At 36.2% G+C, this 17684-nt stretch overlaps 1 protein-coding gene across 1 annotated transcript in view; it reads left to right on the top strand.

The window, feature by feature from the left end:
- Positions 1 to 15484, top strand: part of LOC112973091 (lipoxygenase homology domain-containing protein 1-like) — a gene marked incomplete at its 5' end in the record, with an annotated part of 100677 nt that extends 85193 nt beyond the window's left edge. The window contains 9 exons of the mRNA XM_026080494.1: positions 228 to 406; positions 950 to 1172; positions 5653 to 5807; positions 5941 to 6016; positions 8395 to 8473; positions 8687 to 8972; positions 10367 to 10445; positions 12687 to 12759; positions 15430 to 15484. Coding sequence (XP_025936279.1) covers positions 228 to 406; positions 950 to 1172; positions 5653 to 5807; positions 5941 to 6016; positions 8395 to 8473; positions 8687 to 8972; positions 10367 to 10445; positions 12687 to 12759; positions 15430 to 15484 — 1205 coding nt within the window. The remainder of the gene's footprint in view (positions 1 to 227; positions 407 to 949; positions 1173 to 5652; positions 5808 to 5940; positions 6017 to 8394; positions 8474 to 8686; positions 8973 to 10366; positions 10446 to 12686; positions 12760 to 15429) is intronic.
- Between the last annotated feature and the right edge of the window lie 2200 nt (positions 15485 to 17684).

Genomic DNA, 17684 nt, shown 5'->3' on the forward strand with positions numbered 1-17684 from the left:
CTCCTTTCTAATTGTAAGAACTTACAAAATACTTAGGAGCTGATCAGAACCCAAATGAAGTAAGCATATAATTAATATATAAGCACTTTCTTATATGTTAATGATATCCATGTAGACTAAGATACACATCTTGTGAATGTTATTTCAGGTGCCTTCATTAACATATGAAATCGAGAACACCTTTTAATCATTTTTTCCTTTTTATTTTCTGTATTTTATTTGTTCAGAAGGCAGATGGAGGATTTATTTCATGAAACATGAAGAAGAAACAAAAAAAGACTTTGAAAAATTGACAGAAAATATTTCCAAGTTGGTTATGGTTTTTTATGGAAGCAACGGCAAGTCAGATCCAGTTTCCATGGGAAACAAAGTGGAACATCAAGCTAAAACCCAAATAGCATATGATGTAAATAATATATAGATTTGACTATATTTACATTTTTTTGAGTTCCCTTTTAAAGAGAGATCATTATGTATGTGCTATAAATATCACAAATGCTATTTCTTAAATATTCAAGAAAAGCAGAACTGAAACTTTTAGTTGCACACCAGATTTCATTTTTAATACTTGGCTTTCTCAAGTTCATATTGATCAAATATGTTCTTTTTTGTCAGCAAATAGTCGTAGTTAATAATGCATATCAATTTAAATGGCATTAACATTAAGTATTCACATTTAGAAGTCAGTGCAGAATGTAATTTAAATTTGATAGAATAATTACAATGAATGCCCCTAGAGTATAAAACAAGTATTTCCAAAAGTCCTTGCATTCAACCCAGTTCTGCTGCCTTTGAACTTAATGGGAGTTTTAGCACCAGGATTAATGCAAACAGGCCTAGGTCAGTACTGATCTCTTTGTAAAAAACTTCCTCTCTTTCTATAAAGCAGCTATGCATATACCTGTATATCACTGTCTGGATGCCAACTCATTGTTTTGTTGCTTCCTAGATACATTTACCATCTGATTTGGGAATGCTTTATAAAGTAAGACTTGGACTTCAGAGTTTGGAAAACAGCATATCCCAGTTGTATTTTCATCACTTTAAAATGCAGAACACATCAACCCTGGATACCTTTAGTCTCACTATAAACAAAACTCTTCCTCTTTCCCTTAATGGAGACAGATGGATTGAATTCCCTGTAGAGTGGCCATTAAAAGAAGCACTTTCTGGTAGGTATAAATCTACATTAAGGTAGTAGAGTGATCCAAGAGGTTAACTCATCCTAATATTACAACTGAAACCTTTATCAAAACAGAAAATTTTATTGTCTTTACTTAATGATTCAAAAAGTCTGAATAAGAATTTAAAATATATGAGGGAAAAACCTGTCCACTCAGCTTAATTTCTGTACCATAAAGTGTGAAATGCAATATTCATTTGATTGCATGCAACCATTATTATAAGCTACATTGAATAGCATTAAGAAATATTCCTTTCTTACAATATTGTAATATTTATATTCTCCTTTGTTTAGTCCTCAGCTGCTCATATTTACTGATATTAACAACGTGATTTTTCATAACTCATTTTCTATTAGGTGATGTTTTTGTTTTCACATTCCACACAAAGATTTTTGGTAATAATAGCTCAAAATGACATATAAACATCATCTTTGTTATTACATTTATATGCTCCAAATACTTGGCTGTTAAAATTAGCTCAATGATTGTCTTACATATGCTGTCTTAAGCAAAATAAAAGAAACCCTTTCACCTAAAATCCACTGCATCTTCCATACTTCTCTAATACGACAATTACAAAATATTATTGTTTGACACAACAGTTTTCAGTTTAATAAAAAGACCAAATTATGATACTTAATACTAAAATCATTTGTGCTTGAGTTTTATGCAGAAAACAAGCAAGTTACTTGGGTAAAGAATAAGTCAGTTCAACCAAAATGTGCTGAAAGTGGGTGTTAAATCAGCTGCCTCAATAAGCTTTAGATCAAAACTTATGACTCAGTGTCAGTGAAGTGTTTACATGTGTCTAAATGTAAGCACACAAGTAATCTCAGTAGACTTAACAGGGATTGGGGGTTTTGCACACTTTGACTACAAGGGAAATTTTAAATTTCATATTTAGGCTTTGTATTGTTTAGAACTGCTATTCTCACTTGTCAAGAAGACTTGCATAGTATGGATACAGAACAGGGCTTAATGGCTTTCACCTCCCATACACAAGATTGAAACAAGGAGGACCTTCAGATTAATATAAGCACATGAGTGTGTCCCTTGCAAAGACTGATCGCAGTTACATGCGGATATATTTATGGGTACAAGTACATGCACACAGAAACAGTGAGAGAATGATGCAGCGTGGATGACAAATAGACAACGAGGCTGGAACCCTGATGACCTTGGTTCAGACTCTCGCTTTGCTGCTGATTTCTTTTTTGAAAAAAATCACCTTCCCAATCTTTGCTTTTTTGGTGGTAAATTTTCCTTCTTTGTAAAATACTTTGAGATCCAGAGGTAAAGTCACCAAATAAAGAATAACTATTATATTACCTATGTGTTTAAGTAAAAAAACAAACAAACAAAACTCATCTCTTGCATTTATTTGTTTCCATGTATGTTTTGGAAGTCTTCAAGGATGGATTTGTAACTACATTTTATAATTACAGCAAACAAAAGAACTAGGACAGTATGAAACACGTTGCCCCAAATCTTAGCCATTTCATGTCCAAGAGAACTTTAAGCAGGTGCCATAGCAAGTGGCACACACAGAGTTCAAAGTGATCCTGAATGCACAAAGTTACTTGCAATTTATTGTGCAAAACAGCTTTGCTTCTATGTCAGCTTTTTAAGTCTAATTTATTTTCTCTTTGGTTTTCTTCTTCTCAGCTAAAAGCAAAACCAGTATTGTGTCAATTGGAATGGAAAGCAGCTGATCATAATCACCTTAACCAGGAGACATTTGCTGTTAAATTTCAGATATAGCTCAGCATTGTATCATTTACAGAGTACCTTAGTACTTCATCTCTTAGTTGTCTTTTTTTTTTTGATCTTGTACTTGGCATTGTGATGAATCATATACTAATGGCTAATTGGCACCATCAAAATACAGCTGATAAAATACAATGCAGACCCCAGAGATCTGACTGTGTACCAGCCAATGTGTGCCTTTGGGTGTAATAGTAGGGAGAGGCCTCCAACTGAGTATATACATAATCAGTTTCTCTTCACAATACCTTCCTCTGAGATGCTTACACCTCAAAGATCCCCAGGGATGAATCAGTGCTCTTTCCCTTACACACAGGGTTGTATAGAAGGTGAATTTTGCATTACTGTAGCTTTAAAGGCAAGGTGATGGAATAGTGAAAAGGTTAAATAAAAATATATTATGCTACTTTCAAATATCTGATTATTTCCACAGAAGTTAAAATAGAGCCACTCTGAGATTATGAAACCATTAGTATCTTATAAAATTAATTGAATTATAAAATTCATATATTTATTATCCGTATTGTGACACTTCTTTTAAGATATTTCCCTTCATCTTTCTCCTCTCCAATCTATTCAATACTCTACAAAGATAAAAGCTTCTTTGTCCACACCTATGATGGTGTGACCTCACTACCTAACCAAAAACCACCATTTAAGCATTTCAGCCCTCTTCCCTTACCTGCATCAGTCTGCTTCAATTGCTGCTCTTTGTGCAATGTACTCTGCCAGGTCTGCTTATTGTATAATCCAAAGTTCATTCAACTCAAATTGACTACAATGTGTAAGGGCTGTGAGTGTGCCTTAGGCCTCACCTGGGACCTCCATCCACTCACCTTCTGCTCATGGGCCCCTGGGCTTCATTTAAAATCAGTCCCAGGTCTTCAATCCCTGTCAGAGCTACACTGTAGGTGCACCTGTCTCTAGGCTTGTCTCTGGCCCTGTCTCCTGGATGGACTTTGGACCTATGTTGTAGCCTTGTTTCTAGTCTAGTCTCTAGCCCCATCGCTCTCTGCTCCTGACTGGATGGACCCCAGCCCTGGTTCATTGCTTGCCATGTATGAGACTGTTGATGGACCTTGTTATCAGCACCTGGCTCTGCCAGCCATGGTCAGATGCTGCAGGACTGTGCCCTGGTCAGTGAGGGCACTACTTGCACTGAGGTCGCCTTCAGCTCCCAGCTTGTCCCCCTTGCAGAGCTGTCCCGCTCTTCCTGCTCCCTGACTTAGTGATCCTTGAAACAAGTTTCCAAATGTAGTCTTTTCACTCCCATTTTGGGCTGGTCAGGCCTCACTTCTCAAGTTTGAGATTTGGGAGGCTGTGGCAAAACAGAGGTCAAGTAAAATAAGAAGAGGTCTAGTAGCAAATAGGAGGTAGAGCCAAAAATAGGACTGCTCGGATTTCTTTGTTCTGTGTAGTGACCTACTCATTGGATTGCACTGCTTCACTTACCAAACGTATTGTTTCCTTTCCTCATTCTTCATGTTGGTTTTAACACAACCCACTCACAGTATCCCATACAGTCCATGCATTTCTTCTTTTTCCTTACATCTTACCATGCTATGACTGGTTGTTTCTTAGGCAATGTCTGCTCTTGCTTTCCATTTTAAACCTAGCTGTATCCTCTACCACTTAGGCCCCTTGGAATTAGAAAGTATCAGAATATTCCTGCCTTAGAGATTAGCCAGTTGGGAAATACCTAACTATTCTATTATGTTTATCTTTGTAGCACTCAGATTTCTTTCCATGGCATGGAACATAAGTCTGCTACCTCTCTCTTATTGCTGTTGCTGGGGAAATGAGACAAGGCTCATATAAGTTGGTTGTTGTACTGAACTCAGTATTTTAAATGATCATTACATCTGAAAGGTGATAATAACAGCCTGTTACCTGCTTTACCTGGACTTTGTATTGACTTTCAAAGGACGCAAGTGATCTCTTTACACAAGCAGTCTAGTTTGGAATAGGTGACTTACCTATTACCTAAGACGTAAATATTCTGAACTTCCACATTATTTGGTTCTATGAATAAAATGTAAATGCAATTGCTTTTGGTGTTCAGATATTGTCATCTTGTCTTCAACTAGATAACTATAACCATTGCATAAAAAAATCACAAACTGCACAGAATCATGAGTTATCACTTCAACTGAGGTAGACTTGTCTCACTGGTCTCCCTCTATAGGCAGTGGATATGCCCCTGTAGAATGAAGTTCACAGCGGCAATTTAACTTATGTGCTGTGAATTACATGCAAGAAGCTTCTCTCTCTGTCTCTCAGATAATGAATTCTGAGGAACTTATCTAGGGAGATAAGCTAGAGTTAATCCTAACCTAGCTAAAGTTAATCTTTTTAAACATCAACAAGTCAGTAATGAGCCTGAGACATATTAAAATTTTATCCATTATGTATTTGCTCTTAATAAAAAAGGTAAATCACTGTGATAATTTTTCCATAACATGATACTGTTACAAACAGTATGAAACAGGCATGTTTTTCTCTGGTTTAATATGAAGTTGTGAACACTACCAGTGTTTGTATTTACAGAACAAAACTAAGGAAAAATTTGGAAACAATTCGAATTTTACTGCCACTGTCAAGTGATATTGTTTAATTCCATCTAACTGTACATTTTACATTATCAAGTTGCTGTGACGGGTGGTGGCATGATAATAACAAGATGTCTTTCTTTTTGATATTGCAGTGGTTACGTATCATATAACAGTATTTTCTAGAAATATTCTGACTGAAAGAAATGTAGTGCATATGACTGCATGTATATACGGCACTCATGGTGACACAGGGGACAGATCCCTTCTCTGGTCTTTGGAGAATATCCAGCAGGGAGAGGACAATGAGGTACTTTGTCTTAAAGCACTTTAACATGTATCCTTTAATCCATTCTTGTGCTTCCTATACATTTTTTCCAAATCTCCCTGTATGTTTCATTTAATATAGTTTAAGATTGTAATACTAAATAATTTTATTTCAGTCATTTGTAGTTGCTATGGATGCTGTTGAACTGGGAGAACTGGACAAAGTTGTTCTTTTAATCAGCAGTAAAGCAGGTAAAGTACTTTTCTTAACTCTCTGAAGAAATCATGATGTGAATCACACAACTAACCTTCTGTTAAAGGCATTGCAGTTGCTGCCAGAGTTAAATCCCATTTAATTTTCTTTGACCTTTTTTGTTAAAAAGTAATATTTTATTAAAGAAAATGCCTGCATCTTGACACATTAAAACCCTTGGATCTAAAGACTATCATTTTTGCATCAAGAAAGTAAACTATTTTTTTCCATACAAGAAAGAAAAACTGAAAATTAAGACTAGTGATTGTATTCCACTGTTAGGATGTGATTTAGGAAAATAATTATAACTCATGTAAGAAACTGGTAGTGTTTAATTATAAGTCTGTGATTCAGTTATTTTTAATGTTTTCCCCAGCTGTTCTGTTTTCTCACTGTAAGATTTTGAGGGGGATTTTACCCCTATTAGACAAATGAGAATTTTGCCACTGAATTCCATTAAAACAGTTATAACTTGAACTTCTCTTTGACTCATCTGTATGATGGCTATCATGCTACTCAGGAATATTCTAAAGATTAATTATCTGTAAAGTCTTTTGATGTTCTGTAATGAAATTTGCTATATAATTGCAAATGGTTACTTACTATGTAGTACAGTTGACCATTTTTAGTTTTCTAAGGAAACAAGGCTTACATGTTTGCATTTTGTGTCTTTCTTATCTGCCTATCTGTTGTCTTCTCATAATAAACTTTTAAACTCACCACTCAATTTCAACCAAATTTGAAAAATGTGTATAAATGTCAAAGACATATATATACCTCAAGGTTTTGTGAAATTAACAGCTGATTAGAAGAGAGTGACCCAGACTAGTGCCCCCTCATCAAGGGAAGAGGGAGATCTTATTAGTTATACGTACCAAGTAGCAGCAGCTGTTTGGGCGGTAAGTCTGTAGGAACTGGTTGGCTAATCAACACATTTCTTACCACACCATGGTCTCAGCCTTGGCCGCGGGGGGATTTCAGAGTGGATGTGATACCGAGTTGCAGCTAGTACAGTGGAGAAGGGAAGCAAAAGGACAAACGGACAAACCCGTCATTCTGCTGTTGGGGAGCAATGTGTGTAGCTCCCTAGTTTTGTTTCCCATGGTGTCAGTAATCAGTTAACTATGACCATCTGTATGACGAACAGTCGCTGACTATGTCAATTGCATGTTACAAAGGGTCCCAGAGAGAACACAGAAGGCAGGATTTTTTCCAGTCATGTTTGAAAACATCATTCAGATAGGAGGGACTTCAGGGCATATTGTGTATGCTGTGAAGAGAAGGCTGTGGAGATGTATAACATTACATTTCTTCCTATGGGATTATTTAGATGATAAAGCATTTTGGATAGTAGTGGTGTCCAAATTGTGTCTGGAGGTTTATTGACTTATTTGGACCGAGACTTTGAACCAAAAATCTCAAGACACAGCAACTCTTTAGTGTATTACATGAGATGAACCCTGCGGGACCAGTTAGCCCAGGCAGAGTGTTGCTGTAAAGCATTTATGCTGCTTCCAGTATCTGAGCTGGCTTCAGGTAGCTCTTCCCTCACTACATCCATGGTTTGAGATCCCTTCCTGAAGCTTCTGACTCTCTCTGTGCATTGTCTGGGCAGGTCACAAGTGTAACAGGGTGCTCTGGATTCCTCCCGCAGAGCCTGAGTTTATTAACTTAGACTCTTATTGATATAATTAAAGGGACATGGATTCCAGCAGTGGTTGATAGTAGGAGACATTAGGATACACTTTGCTGAACAAAGGGGCAAATAAAAGAAGAGGGAGCAAAAAGAATTGTCTTCACAGCTGGCTAGCGGCAAGAGATTCAGGCTGGTGTTACAGACCACATGTAGCTGGAGTTCCCAGCACAAGATTCAAAAGGAAGTGTAACTCAGCAGTCTCTCATACAGGGGAGGTATACATTAGGATGCTAAACATCCTTCATACCTGTCACCCAACCAAATCTTCTTTGTGCTGCATGTGGAATGGAGTCTTAGCTCCAGCCCTCTTGTCAGCCAGTCACAGAGGAGGAAGTACCAGAAACATAATTCTGCTCTTCCTCCTCAAATGTGCCTGCCTGAGCCATGCTGAATCTGATGTGCATGCCTGTCCAAGGATGGTGAGGACATCACTACTTTGCTTTACTAAGAGTAAGGAAGTGTTTACTACCAAATTTCTAAGTAGAAATTTAAAATAGGAACAAAATAAGGAATGTTATAATGATGCCAAGATTTTAAAGTCAATTGTTGTTATACATCAGTGGATTGATAAGTGATCTTTTAATATGATAAAAATAGCATCATTATATCATCATCAAATTTTACCTGATTCCTGGATATGCAGTGCAACATTTTCACTATACTTTATTTACTTGTTTGTAGACTGCAAACTGGATGTTAAAAAATTGCATTTAAAGGAAGCTCTAAAGGATGATCCTATCTATGTATTTGAAGTGAATGAGTAAGTATTGTATGTAAAGCTAGTCCCTTGATAGTATGATTGTTGAAAACACTGAGCAGGTGCTGAATTAAAATGATTTTGTCACAAAGTGGGTTATTCAATTATTTTTTTAAAATATGCCCATCTTTAAATGTTCCATATAAATTCATAGTATTTTTTTGTTTTAGCATGCAGTTTAGTTAGCATCAAAATACATGTTGTTTTGTTTTCCAGAGCATTTTCTGTGGATGCAAATAACCCTGAAATACAGAAAGAAATACCAGTATCTTTTGTTATTAAAGGAGGCAAAAGGAAGAATGGCATAGAAAGCAACTCACATAAAGAAGGAAGTCAAGCAGTAAATCTGACAGAGTATACTATTAGAGTATATACAGGTGACAAAAGGGGAGCAGGAACTGATGCCAATGTGCATATTATTTTATTTGGAAATGAAGACAAATCTGGGGTATTTCAGCTCTCTCAGTCACTGGAACATCAAGATCCCTTTGAAAGAGGAAAGGTGAGGACATAGATTTTTATAGGACGTGTCCATTTCTGGGTTGGGAACATATACATTATGTATGGGCAAGATCTTTCTGGAACTTCAGGCATTTTTCCAGTTTTCCACATAATTAAATGAGATATAGTCTCAAGTCTCAAGTATCTCTGTGTTTGGCCCTTTCACCAGAGTAACCAAGGAACATTTTATCTTTATTATATCTAACTGACACTATTGTTCTCTTTCTCTGTCTCAAATACATCTCCATACTGCATCCGCTCCTCCACCTAGTTATGTGATTCCTCAATCCTGAATTCAAAACATTTATGCCTGTGCACGTGAATGTATGTGCAACATTTCTTGCTGTTGCACAAATTTTGAATATTATGCTTGTGTTGAAAATACACCAATCTGTTATATCCCACAATTATACTTTGCCATGGAAACTGATGCTGTGAGCCTCCCTGTGTGCCGATAACCAGATGAAATGGAACCACAGACACCAACCTGTTTTTGATCTCCATCATGCTTTAGGCTATTCAGAGATCCTTAATTCAGATACAGATATTTGCATAAGAATGCTGATTCTCTGTGTGATGTCCTAGTACCTTAGCAGAATGTTCTCCTGTTTTTAATAAACATATTTCTTTGGCAAAGGAATTGCTCCATTTGTTCGCCACCTGTGCAATGGAATATAATGATGGTTACCCTTATGTAGCAAGAAATAAATACATTTCACATATCTTTTTCCTGTGGATTTCTTGAAAGGTAATGATGGAATAATTAAAACTCTAGTTAAGATATTTTCCTTATGAGACCTACCTCATTATCACCAGCAGTACAAAACATCTCTTTACTTGCAGTTGCCTGAGTTTCTTCAGCCAAGATGTCTGTGAATGTCTTCTAATAGGTCTTTACCCATGTAGTGTCTGCCATATTGAGAAGATTAATAAAAATAGTTACTTATATGGACAAGGAGCAAGTAGGAGGGTGTCTTGCCTAGTACTATATATAGTATTTCAGAGATTCAATGGTACGTGCAGTAAAAACTTTTATCTTTTGCATTCATAAAGGTACATTTATGTATCATAAACCAAAAAAAAAATTTTGGAAGTCTTCATTTATCAGTTGAAAATTGATAAGATACTGACCAAAAACATTTTTCTGGTATATAAAGGCCAAGAATTGTTCTACTGTAAGATGAAAAGTGAATTTTTCATGTTTAAACTGAAGTAGACCTAGTAGGAGAGGATCTATACCAAATATCTTCACTAAGGAAAATAAATCATGCCAGGTGTCAGCCAGCTATTCTGAATTGATATCAATTAGTCTCAAAACTTAGCTAAGCAAATGTACAAGTTTCCAGATTTTGATATATTATTTTTAATAATTCTCCATATATTTTAATTTTACAGGTTGATACATTCAAGATTATGACAAAAAAATTAGGAAGCCTACATTCAATTGAAATTGGTCATGATGGGAAAGGATTTGGTAAGTATACATATGTTCAATACGTTTTTAAAAATCTTCTGCTTAAACATCTGCCTGACATTTGGAAAGGCTTTTAAAGTCATGCTACTGCTACAGCTAGCTAATACAAATCTGTATACCAATGAAGTCAGTTTAACTGTCCTTATTTATACCACCTCTGGATCTATCACATTTCCCTTGAATTATCTTGACATTTTTTGCTAACAGAGAAGACATCTACTTAGTATATATCTCCAGAGGTATGATGCTTCAATCACTGTTCAACTGAAGCTCCTATTAGATGTGTTAAATTACATAGGATTGAATTTTCAAACTAAGGATCTTTGAACATTATTTAAGAAAATGAATACTGGAAAATTTTGATTTGTTTAGAGACTTGATTTGAAGGTAGCAGCTAATTCTGGAGAATGCAAACTGGTTAATATACAGCACAGCGGTATTAATATGTAAATAGAAGGGCAGGTTTGAGACCTTCATCAAAGCATGCTGTAGCTCCCTCTAACACACATATGGGCCCCTTCTTGTGAAAATAAAACTATGCGGAGAGCTCTGGTGTGCACCAGCTCCTGCCCTGATGTTAGGTTAGGATGCGACTGTGGTACACAGCCAGACACGAAGCTGGAAACTGTTTCTAGGTTCAGCGCTTTACAAATAATCTCTAAAAAGTGATTTTTATCAAAAAAAAAAAGATGGTAGATTAGGGGATATAATATTTTGAGCTTACATTTAGTAGTGTTATGAAAAGAAACAGAGATACCCAAATATATTTTGCAGGCAATGTCTGATTTTATTGAGATGTTCTTGTCAGACAGGTGAATTTTACTTAACCTGTCTGATAAGAAAGAGATAGGTTTAGCCAAATAAAACCTCATTTATCTAAGTTCATGCGCCATTATAAAGTGGCAAGGGTTTATCACACCTAGGAAGACCCAAGCAAAATTCTTCAAATGGCAATTTCTGTGTAGGCAGAAGTTGAACAGGTTTTCTTCTAACTACCAAGTCATGTCCCACACATGATGTTTTTGAAATGTCAAAAATATATATATATGTTGAAATACTTATAATAAATAAAATCCTCCTGCTGATTTTCATCTTATTAATGTTAGCTGCTGTACATGCACACAGTTCAGCTTAGAACTGATCTGGGAAGGGAACACGACACCAACAGTCTTCCGGCACTCTGGGAGTTGCACAGAAGTCTGCAGTGACAGAGATACAGATTGAACTTGTATTTCCTGGGTCCCAAACCATTGACAGTATGATTATCTTTCCTCTCTGTCTCTTGATCAACTTCGCATAGTTGTTAACAGTGCCTTCCTAGCACAGCTGGTGTGTGTTGATCCATTTTATATCCACTACTTGTTTCCTCTAAATTTTGCTCTGAAATTATCTCCGAATGTCTTCTGTCACATCAGCTGTAATGCTCACAGGCATCCTCAAATGCAACACCTGCTCTAAGTGTTTTATCTGTTCCCTAATCTTTCCTTACTGACTCTAGATTTCTCCATACCTGGAGCTCTCAGTGAGTGCTGCTGGAGTTTTATCAATAAAGGATAAAATATTAGATTATAAACTTTTCAGGAGAGCAAACAGGCCTTAATATTTATTTGTAAAGTGCTGAGTAAATTTGAGAGACTGTAAATTTTTATTGCTAATAATCTTGACTCTGAGTCACAGAGATTTCATGAAAGGTCATATATTCCAAGTAGAGTCTATGATATATTAAACCATTCACAAGATTTCATTAAAGGAGTTCCAAAAGTACTTCACAATTTCAATAAATGGCTCTTGGGAATTGAAGATGAAAAATGTAGACACCTTTATAGCCTAGTTTTTTTTAATTGTTTTGGTGGACACTGAAGATGAAAGCACATTAGGGATACATTTTGAGTGCATTTCAGACTACAGAAAAAGGCAAAACAGTCTTTCAAGAATGCATTCAATATTGCCATGTACTCTGTTTCATTTATCTTACTACCTGTTTCTTTCAATGTGGAAAAATGAGTTAAGTTGTAATAAAAATCTACCATTGTATTTTCTGTCAAAAACATCAAAGACCTTCTCTATAAAATAGAGGAATGTTGGTAGTAATTTGAATTATCTACATTTCAGTTTTATTATTGATATTGAATACATTTGAAAGTACTGAATCACTCAGGTTTGGAAATGAAATCAAAAACCTTTCTTGTGCTTTATATGTGTTTTGATTATATTAAATTTGCTCTTTTTTTTCTTCCACAGCAAGTGGCTGGTTTCTGGAAAAAGTAGAAATCACAGATGCATCTAATTCAGTGTATTGCTTTAACTGTAACAGGTCAGTAGATCAGTTCATCATTACTCTTTAGGTGCTGTTTTTTTTCATAGCAAGAACTGGTAGTAGCCTTTTTAGTCTGTCAGTTGTTTCTGCTCTGGTTTCCTAAAACAGCAAAAATTTTGTACCTCTGCTGTATTTCTATTATTCCATTCCCAGGAACTTTTGAACTTGGTGGCCAATTTTAATCTAATTTGTCAGAAGAATATTTAGAGGAAGATACTGTATTTTTTCCAAGTAATTGAAAAAGCAGCGTTCTTTAGTTCTATTGTGCAAAAGTAACTTTAAAATCATTCAGTTTCATTGTCTGTTTAATATGGGTCTAAGATATATACAACTTAATGGGGTAAAGGTAAAAGAAAGCTTTTTACAGTGTAATGTACAAGAGGATAATATTCTAAATTTAGAAGGTTTTTTTGGATAAAGAGTTGTTGGGGAAAGGGGCTTCTATTCTACAAAGAGAACATCCACTTTAGTCTCTGTCAAACTGAATCAATACACTTTCTTCTCAGAAACTGGAGATTAAACTGGAAGGTATATCTGGGTTGACTGTTCCTGACAGTATACAGTTAAATCATTTCAGAGTAAACAATAGAAAAAAAAAGACCTTCATGTGTTTCTGGATTTAAAAAAGATTTTTAATGCACTGGAGAATAGAAAAATATGAAAATGTATTACAAGTTTCCTATATCTAGAGAGAGGGACATTGCCTGATGATCTGAAGACAAAAATGGTAGCCAAGTACCTTTAATTTTATCCTTCCTCTAAACTTGACATTTCATGTAAGCCATCTCCCAAACCTGAACCCAAAACAAAGCAGTGATCTTTTTTTTTCCCTTGGATACTCAGTTGGATGTTGCAGTCTATGTAATGAACATGTGAAGCTGTTACCAACCTCAGCTAACGTTACAGGCTCTCAGAATGCCAAGTCTGCAGATCTACTAAAATGTTTAATGTCATTTAGTATATAAGTATATACCTCTGCAAAGCACTACACTAAAATCTGCATCTAGCTCCATTAAGCTTCTTCCAAACATTTGCTCAGGTGCTACCTAATCTTCTAAATACCTAAATTTAGGTTAGTGGAGATGAGCAAAAGTGCTTAGATCATGCTGTCACCCAGTTGTTCAACCCATAATCCACAACGGGATTTTCAGTCAATGCCGCTCCACCTGTTTTGCTTGTAAGTGTTCTCAGACCACAATAATCAGAGCAAAGATCTCTCAAAAAATAGCTTGCAACAACCATTCTTCAAAGAATTTTTATGTAAAGTCTCGTGATAAAAACACACCGGGATGTAAGAGATCCTACTTTAAACAAAGACTTGAGTCACATCATTACCTGTATTACCTGTGCTTTAGTACCAAGGGGGAATATGAAGGAGAGATTTTCTCAGTAACTTCAGTTAAAACTACTATATTTTTTTAAATTAAACAGAGAAATTGGGGGAGTGACAGATACAGATTGCTTGTACAGACTGCTGACTAAGGCATTTAACAGGAACCTTGGTGAGTTAGAGTCAGATCCTTACTCTAATGAACATATATTTATTCAAAAAAGAAGAATTTCAGTAGACGAGATTAGGAGGTGCACCCCCAGAGTACTCAGGGACCCAGATGCTGTGGTGCACTACTGTGATTCAGGAAGTGATAAGTTCGCAACCCTCTTTCAGCTGAAAGGGCTTCCCATCTCATAGCCTACTGGGTAAATGGGGAATGGGTTAATTCTCTCATTTAAAAAAAGAGACTCATCTGGTAAAAATACTGTCTCTAAAAGGTATTCATCACTGAGAAGCCTGATGGGAGGTCAGCATCCTCTACTAGCCTACTTAAATGCCTGTAGTCTAACTTAGACCTCACCCCTCTCCTCAGCTCCAGCTCTTCCTTGAGCTATTTTATCAGCCAGGATTAGTTGTGTTTCAGCCTGGAACTGTTGGCATCAGCCCGTATCTCCCATGGTGCAAATTCAGATGTTAGTTACACTAACACTGCACCAGCCAGGAATTCCTCCTGGGCTCAGTCCTTAGGAGGCAGCTCTCCGGACAGTGCCTGGTCCATCACATCAGGTAGCCTCTCATAAGCCTTGCAAAAGTGCTAGAGGCCTTTTAGATCTCATTGGAAATGAATGTATTTGCCTCTACAGTGCCAGTTATCACCAATCTCACTGCAGGTGTGTTAGCTTTGGGCTCAGGCCTGCTTCCCATGTGGTCAATGGTAAAACCTCCAAAGGCAAGAGCCTATGGAAGAAGGGCTGGGCCCACTACACAACTCTGTATGTTGTTGGCTAGCAAGGAGGTGTGAGATATAACCAGTCCCTGGAATGGAGTTTAGGGATAATAACTTGCAAACAAGAATGTACTTCCTTAGTCTAAAATGTCCTGATTTTATGCCACCCACTGAAAAGATCTACTGGTCACTTATTCTTATATAACCTACAAACAAAATATGTGTAAATTTAATAAATCTATTTACAAATTTAATTACTTTTAAAATTATGCATATATAGATACTAAAAAAATCATGATATTTTCAGGCTGGTTACTGCTCCTGAATAAGTCAATGTTAAAACTCTCCTAGAAATCCAAAGGTGCAGAAGCAGGCCCTTCTTATTTTTCTGTTTGTTAAGTTTTATATACGCTGTACCTATGACAAGTTTTTATGTTTTTCTCTCAAGGTGGCTTGCTGAAGATGAAAATGATGGCCGCACTGTAGTGCAACTTTATCCATAGCTGCTTGTTTACTGATTCTTTCTGAATGTGTTGCTTCTCCAAATTCATGCTGATGTGATTTACTTGTATTTTATAATTTTGAAGGTATTGTAATTATTGTGAAGGAATGTCAAAACAATGCATTAAAGACATCACAGTAAATTAAACATGTCTAATATGAACACAGCATTCCAATCCTATCAGAGATTCTCAGCAACTTTGCATGACTGAAATTTAGAAAGCAGAAATTTAAATCTGTAACATTTGCTCTGTAGACTTGATCTGAGCATTCATAAGAGTAGATGTATGTAGTATCATAAACATTTTTGTTTCAGTAATAATTGGTGGGTAGATTATAATTAGCTCTTGGGTCAAATCTGTCAATATTTATTAAATTGATAAATCTGTTTCAATTTCAAAATGTATTAAAATTTGTATTTTCTCAAGATAATTTTCCAAAAAAAAGTACACAGCTCTTCAGCCTTACCATGTATTACTTCCTTTTTCTATGTATCCAGGTATGTAACCCAAAGGAATAAAGAATTTGTGCTCAGGGGTTCACCCTGTGTCTGTAAGCTTCCCAATGACTTTTCATGCTAAATCCTGTATAAGAATATGTTCCAGCCAGAGCCACAACTGAGAACCTTTAGATCCAACAGGTCTCTTCAGAGATTCCCAAGAAAATTTCCATCATCTGTCATCAGTAATATTGCAGTAGCTTACTGGCTGTTTCCTGCTCAGCTTGCTGACTATTGCAGATCCCATTCTTAGGCATCCAACTGGCATTCCAGTGCTGTATGTGTGAATTCCTTTACTTTGAAAAATTCACAATTCTTTGTGAAAATGCAGAAACATATTTAGCTATAAATTCACAAATGTCTTACAAGCATATCGATGTTTGGCTTGGTCAGCTTTGAAATTGCCAGAGTTGACGCAGGAATTGTTTAGGATACAGATGAGTCTGAAATGAAATCATGAGTTGTACAGCAGCTGAAGTTTCATGTGTGTCATTAGAATATAAATACTGTACATGAGCTATGTAGGGCATCCCTCTGTTTAATCAAAAGCTCTACCTTTAGTACTTCTAAACTTTAAAATCTGTATGAAATTCTGAATTTTAGAGCATGTTGCTGTTTCTCCTTCATGTTCTGTACCAGCAGTTATTACAATATGTTTTTCTATAATTATAAGAATTAAATGATTTTCTAATCCATGCTGATGAAACATTGTCTGGCTGTCATTTTCATATGTTTAATGTTTATTTGCTCACATTATTCTTTGAAATAAGTTATGTGGGCTGATATCTGCATGGGAGATGAGATTTTGGTTGTTACTTTGACATGAAAAATAATAAACAAATATAATGGGTCTTGGCAAGTAATTTCATTTTTATCTACTTTATATGTCATCAAAGAGGAGAGCTAGTGTATGATGTGGATGTGATCTGACTAAGCAATATAATAGAGTCAATTTCTTCTAAAAGTGTTGGTTTTGCTTACACTGCTACCATGCACATTGGAATGGATTTGAAATTGTATCCCCGGAGTGCACAGTTCACTTAGTATCAGTATTCATTACATTGAATCACTTTGTTGTGATCTATTATGTGATTTGTTTCATTATTATGTCTTTCATTAATAGTTTGTAATACTAGCTCTCTTTGATGCCATTTCTGATTTATCAAGTGTAAATAATGCCTTCCTAATCTGTTTTTCATTACTAACAGTGAATACCGTCTGTCAGCAGCCAGCTTCCTTGTTTGAAAATTATTTCCTCTACCTCTACTGTGCACAAATTAGGTTTTGGACTCACTTCCCTGGATCCAGATCCTTGTAAACTGCTCAACCCTTTTACTACAGGAATACCACTGCAGCAGAGGCCTTCATTTCAAGACCATCATGGGTGCTTGCAGGACATATTTTCAAGGGATTACACTTTAATAAAAAAAAGCTTTAAATACCATAGGAACCTTCTGATCAAGTCTTGCTTGGAAGACCTGCCAGTTAGCACATTTAGCTTGTGTAGCCAAACCCAAAACTTGCTTCTTCCACATAGTATACTATGACGTCTGGTGTATTTGGCACAGAAATCACTTAATCTGTGTCCTTGCAAGCAGGACAACTTTCTGACAAAACAGCTGGCTAAAGCGACATCACGGAGTTACCATCTTGTGTGGTAGAAGCCAGTCCTCTGCTGCTGCTGCACAGGCCAGGTGCCTTGG

The sequence above is a fragment of the Apteryx rowi genome, unplaced genomic scaffold (genome assembly GCF_003343035.1).
Source record: "Apteryx rowi isolate R43461 unplaced genomic scaffold, aptRow1 scaffold_522, whole genome shotgun sequence".
Classification (NCBI taxonomy): domain Eukaryota; kingdom Metazoa; phylum Chordata; class Aves; order Apterygiformes; family Apterygidae; genus Apteryx; species Apteryx rowi.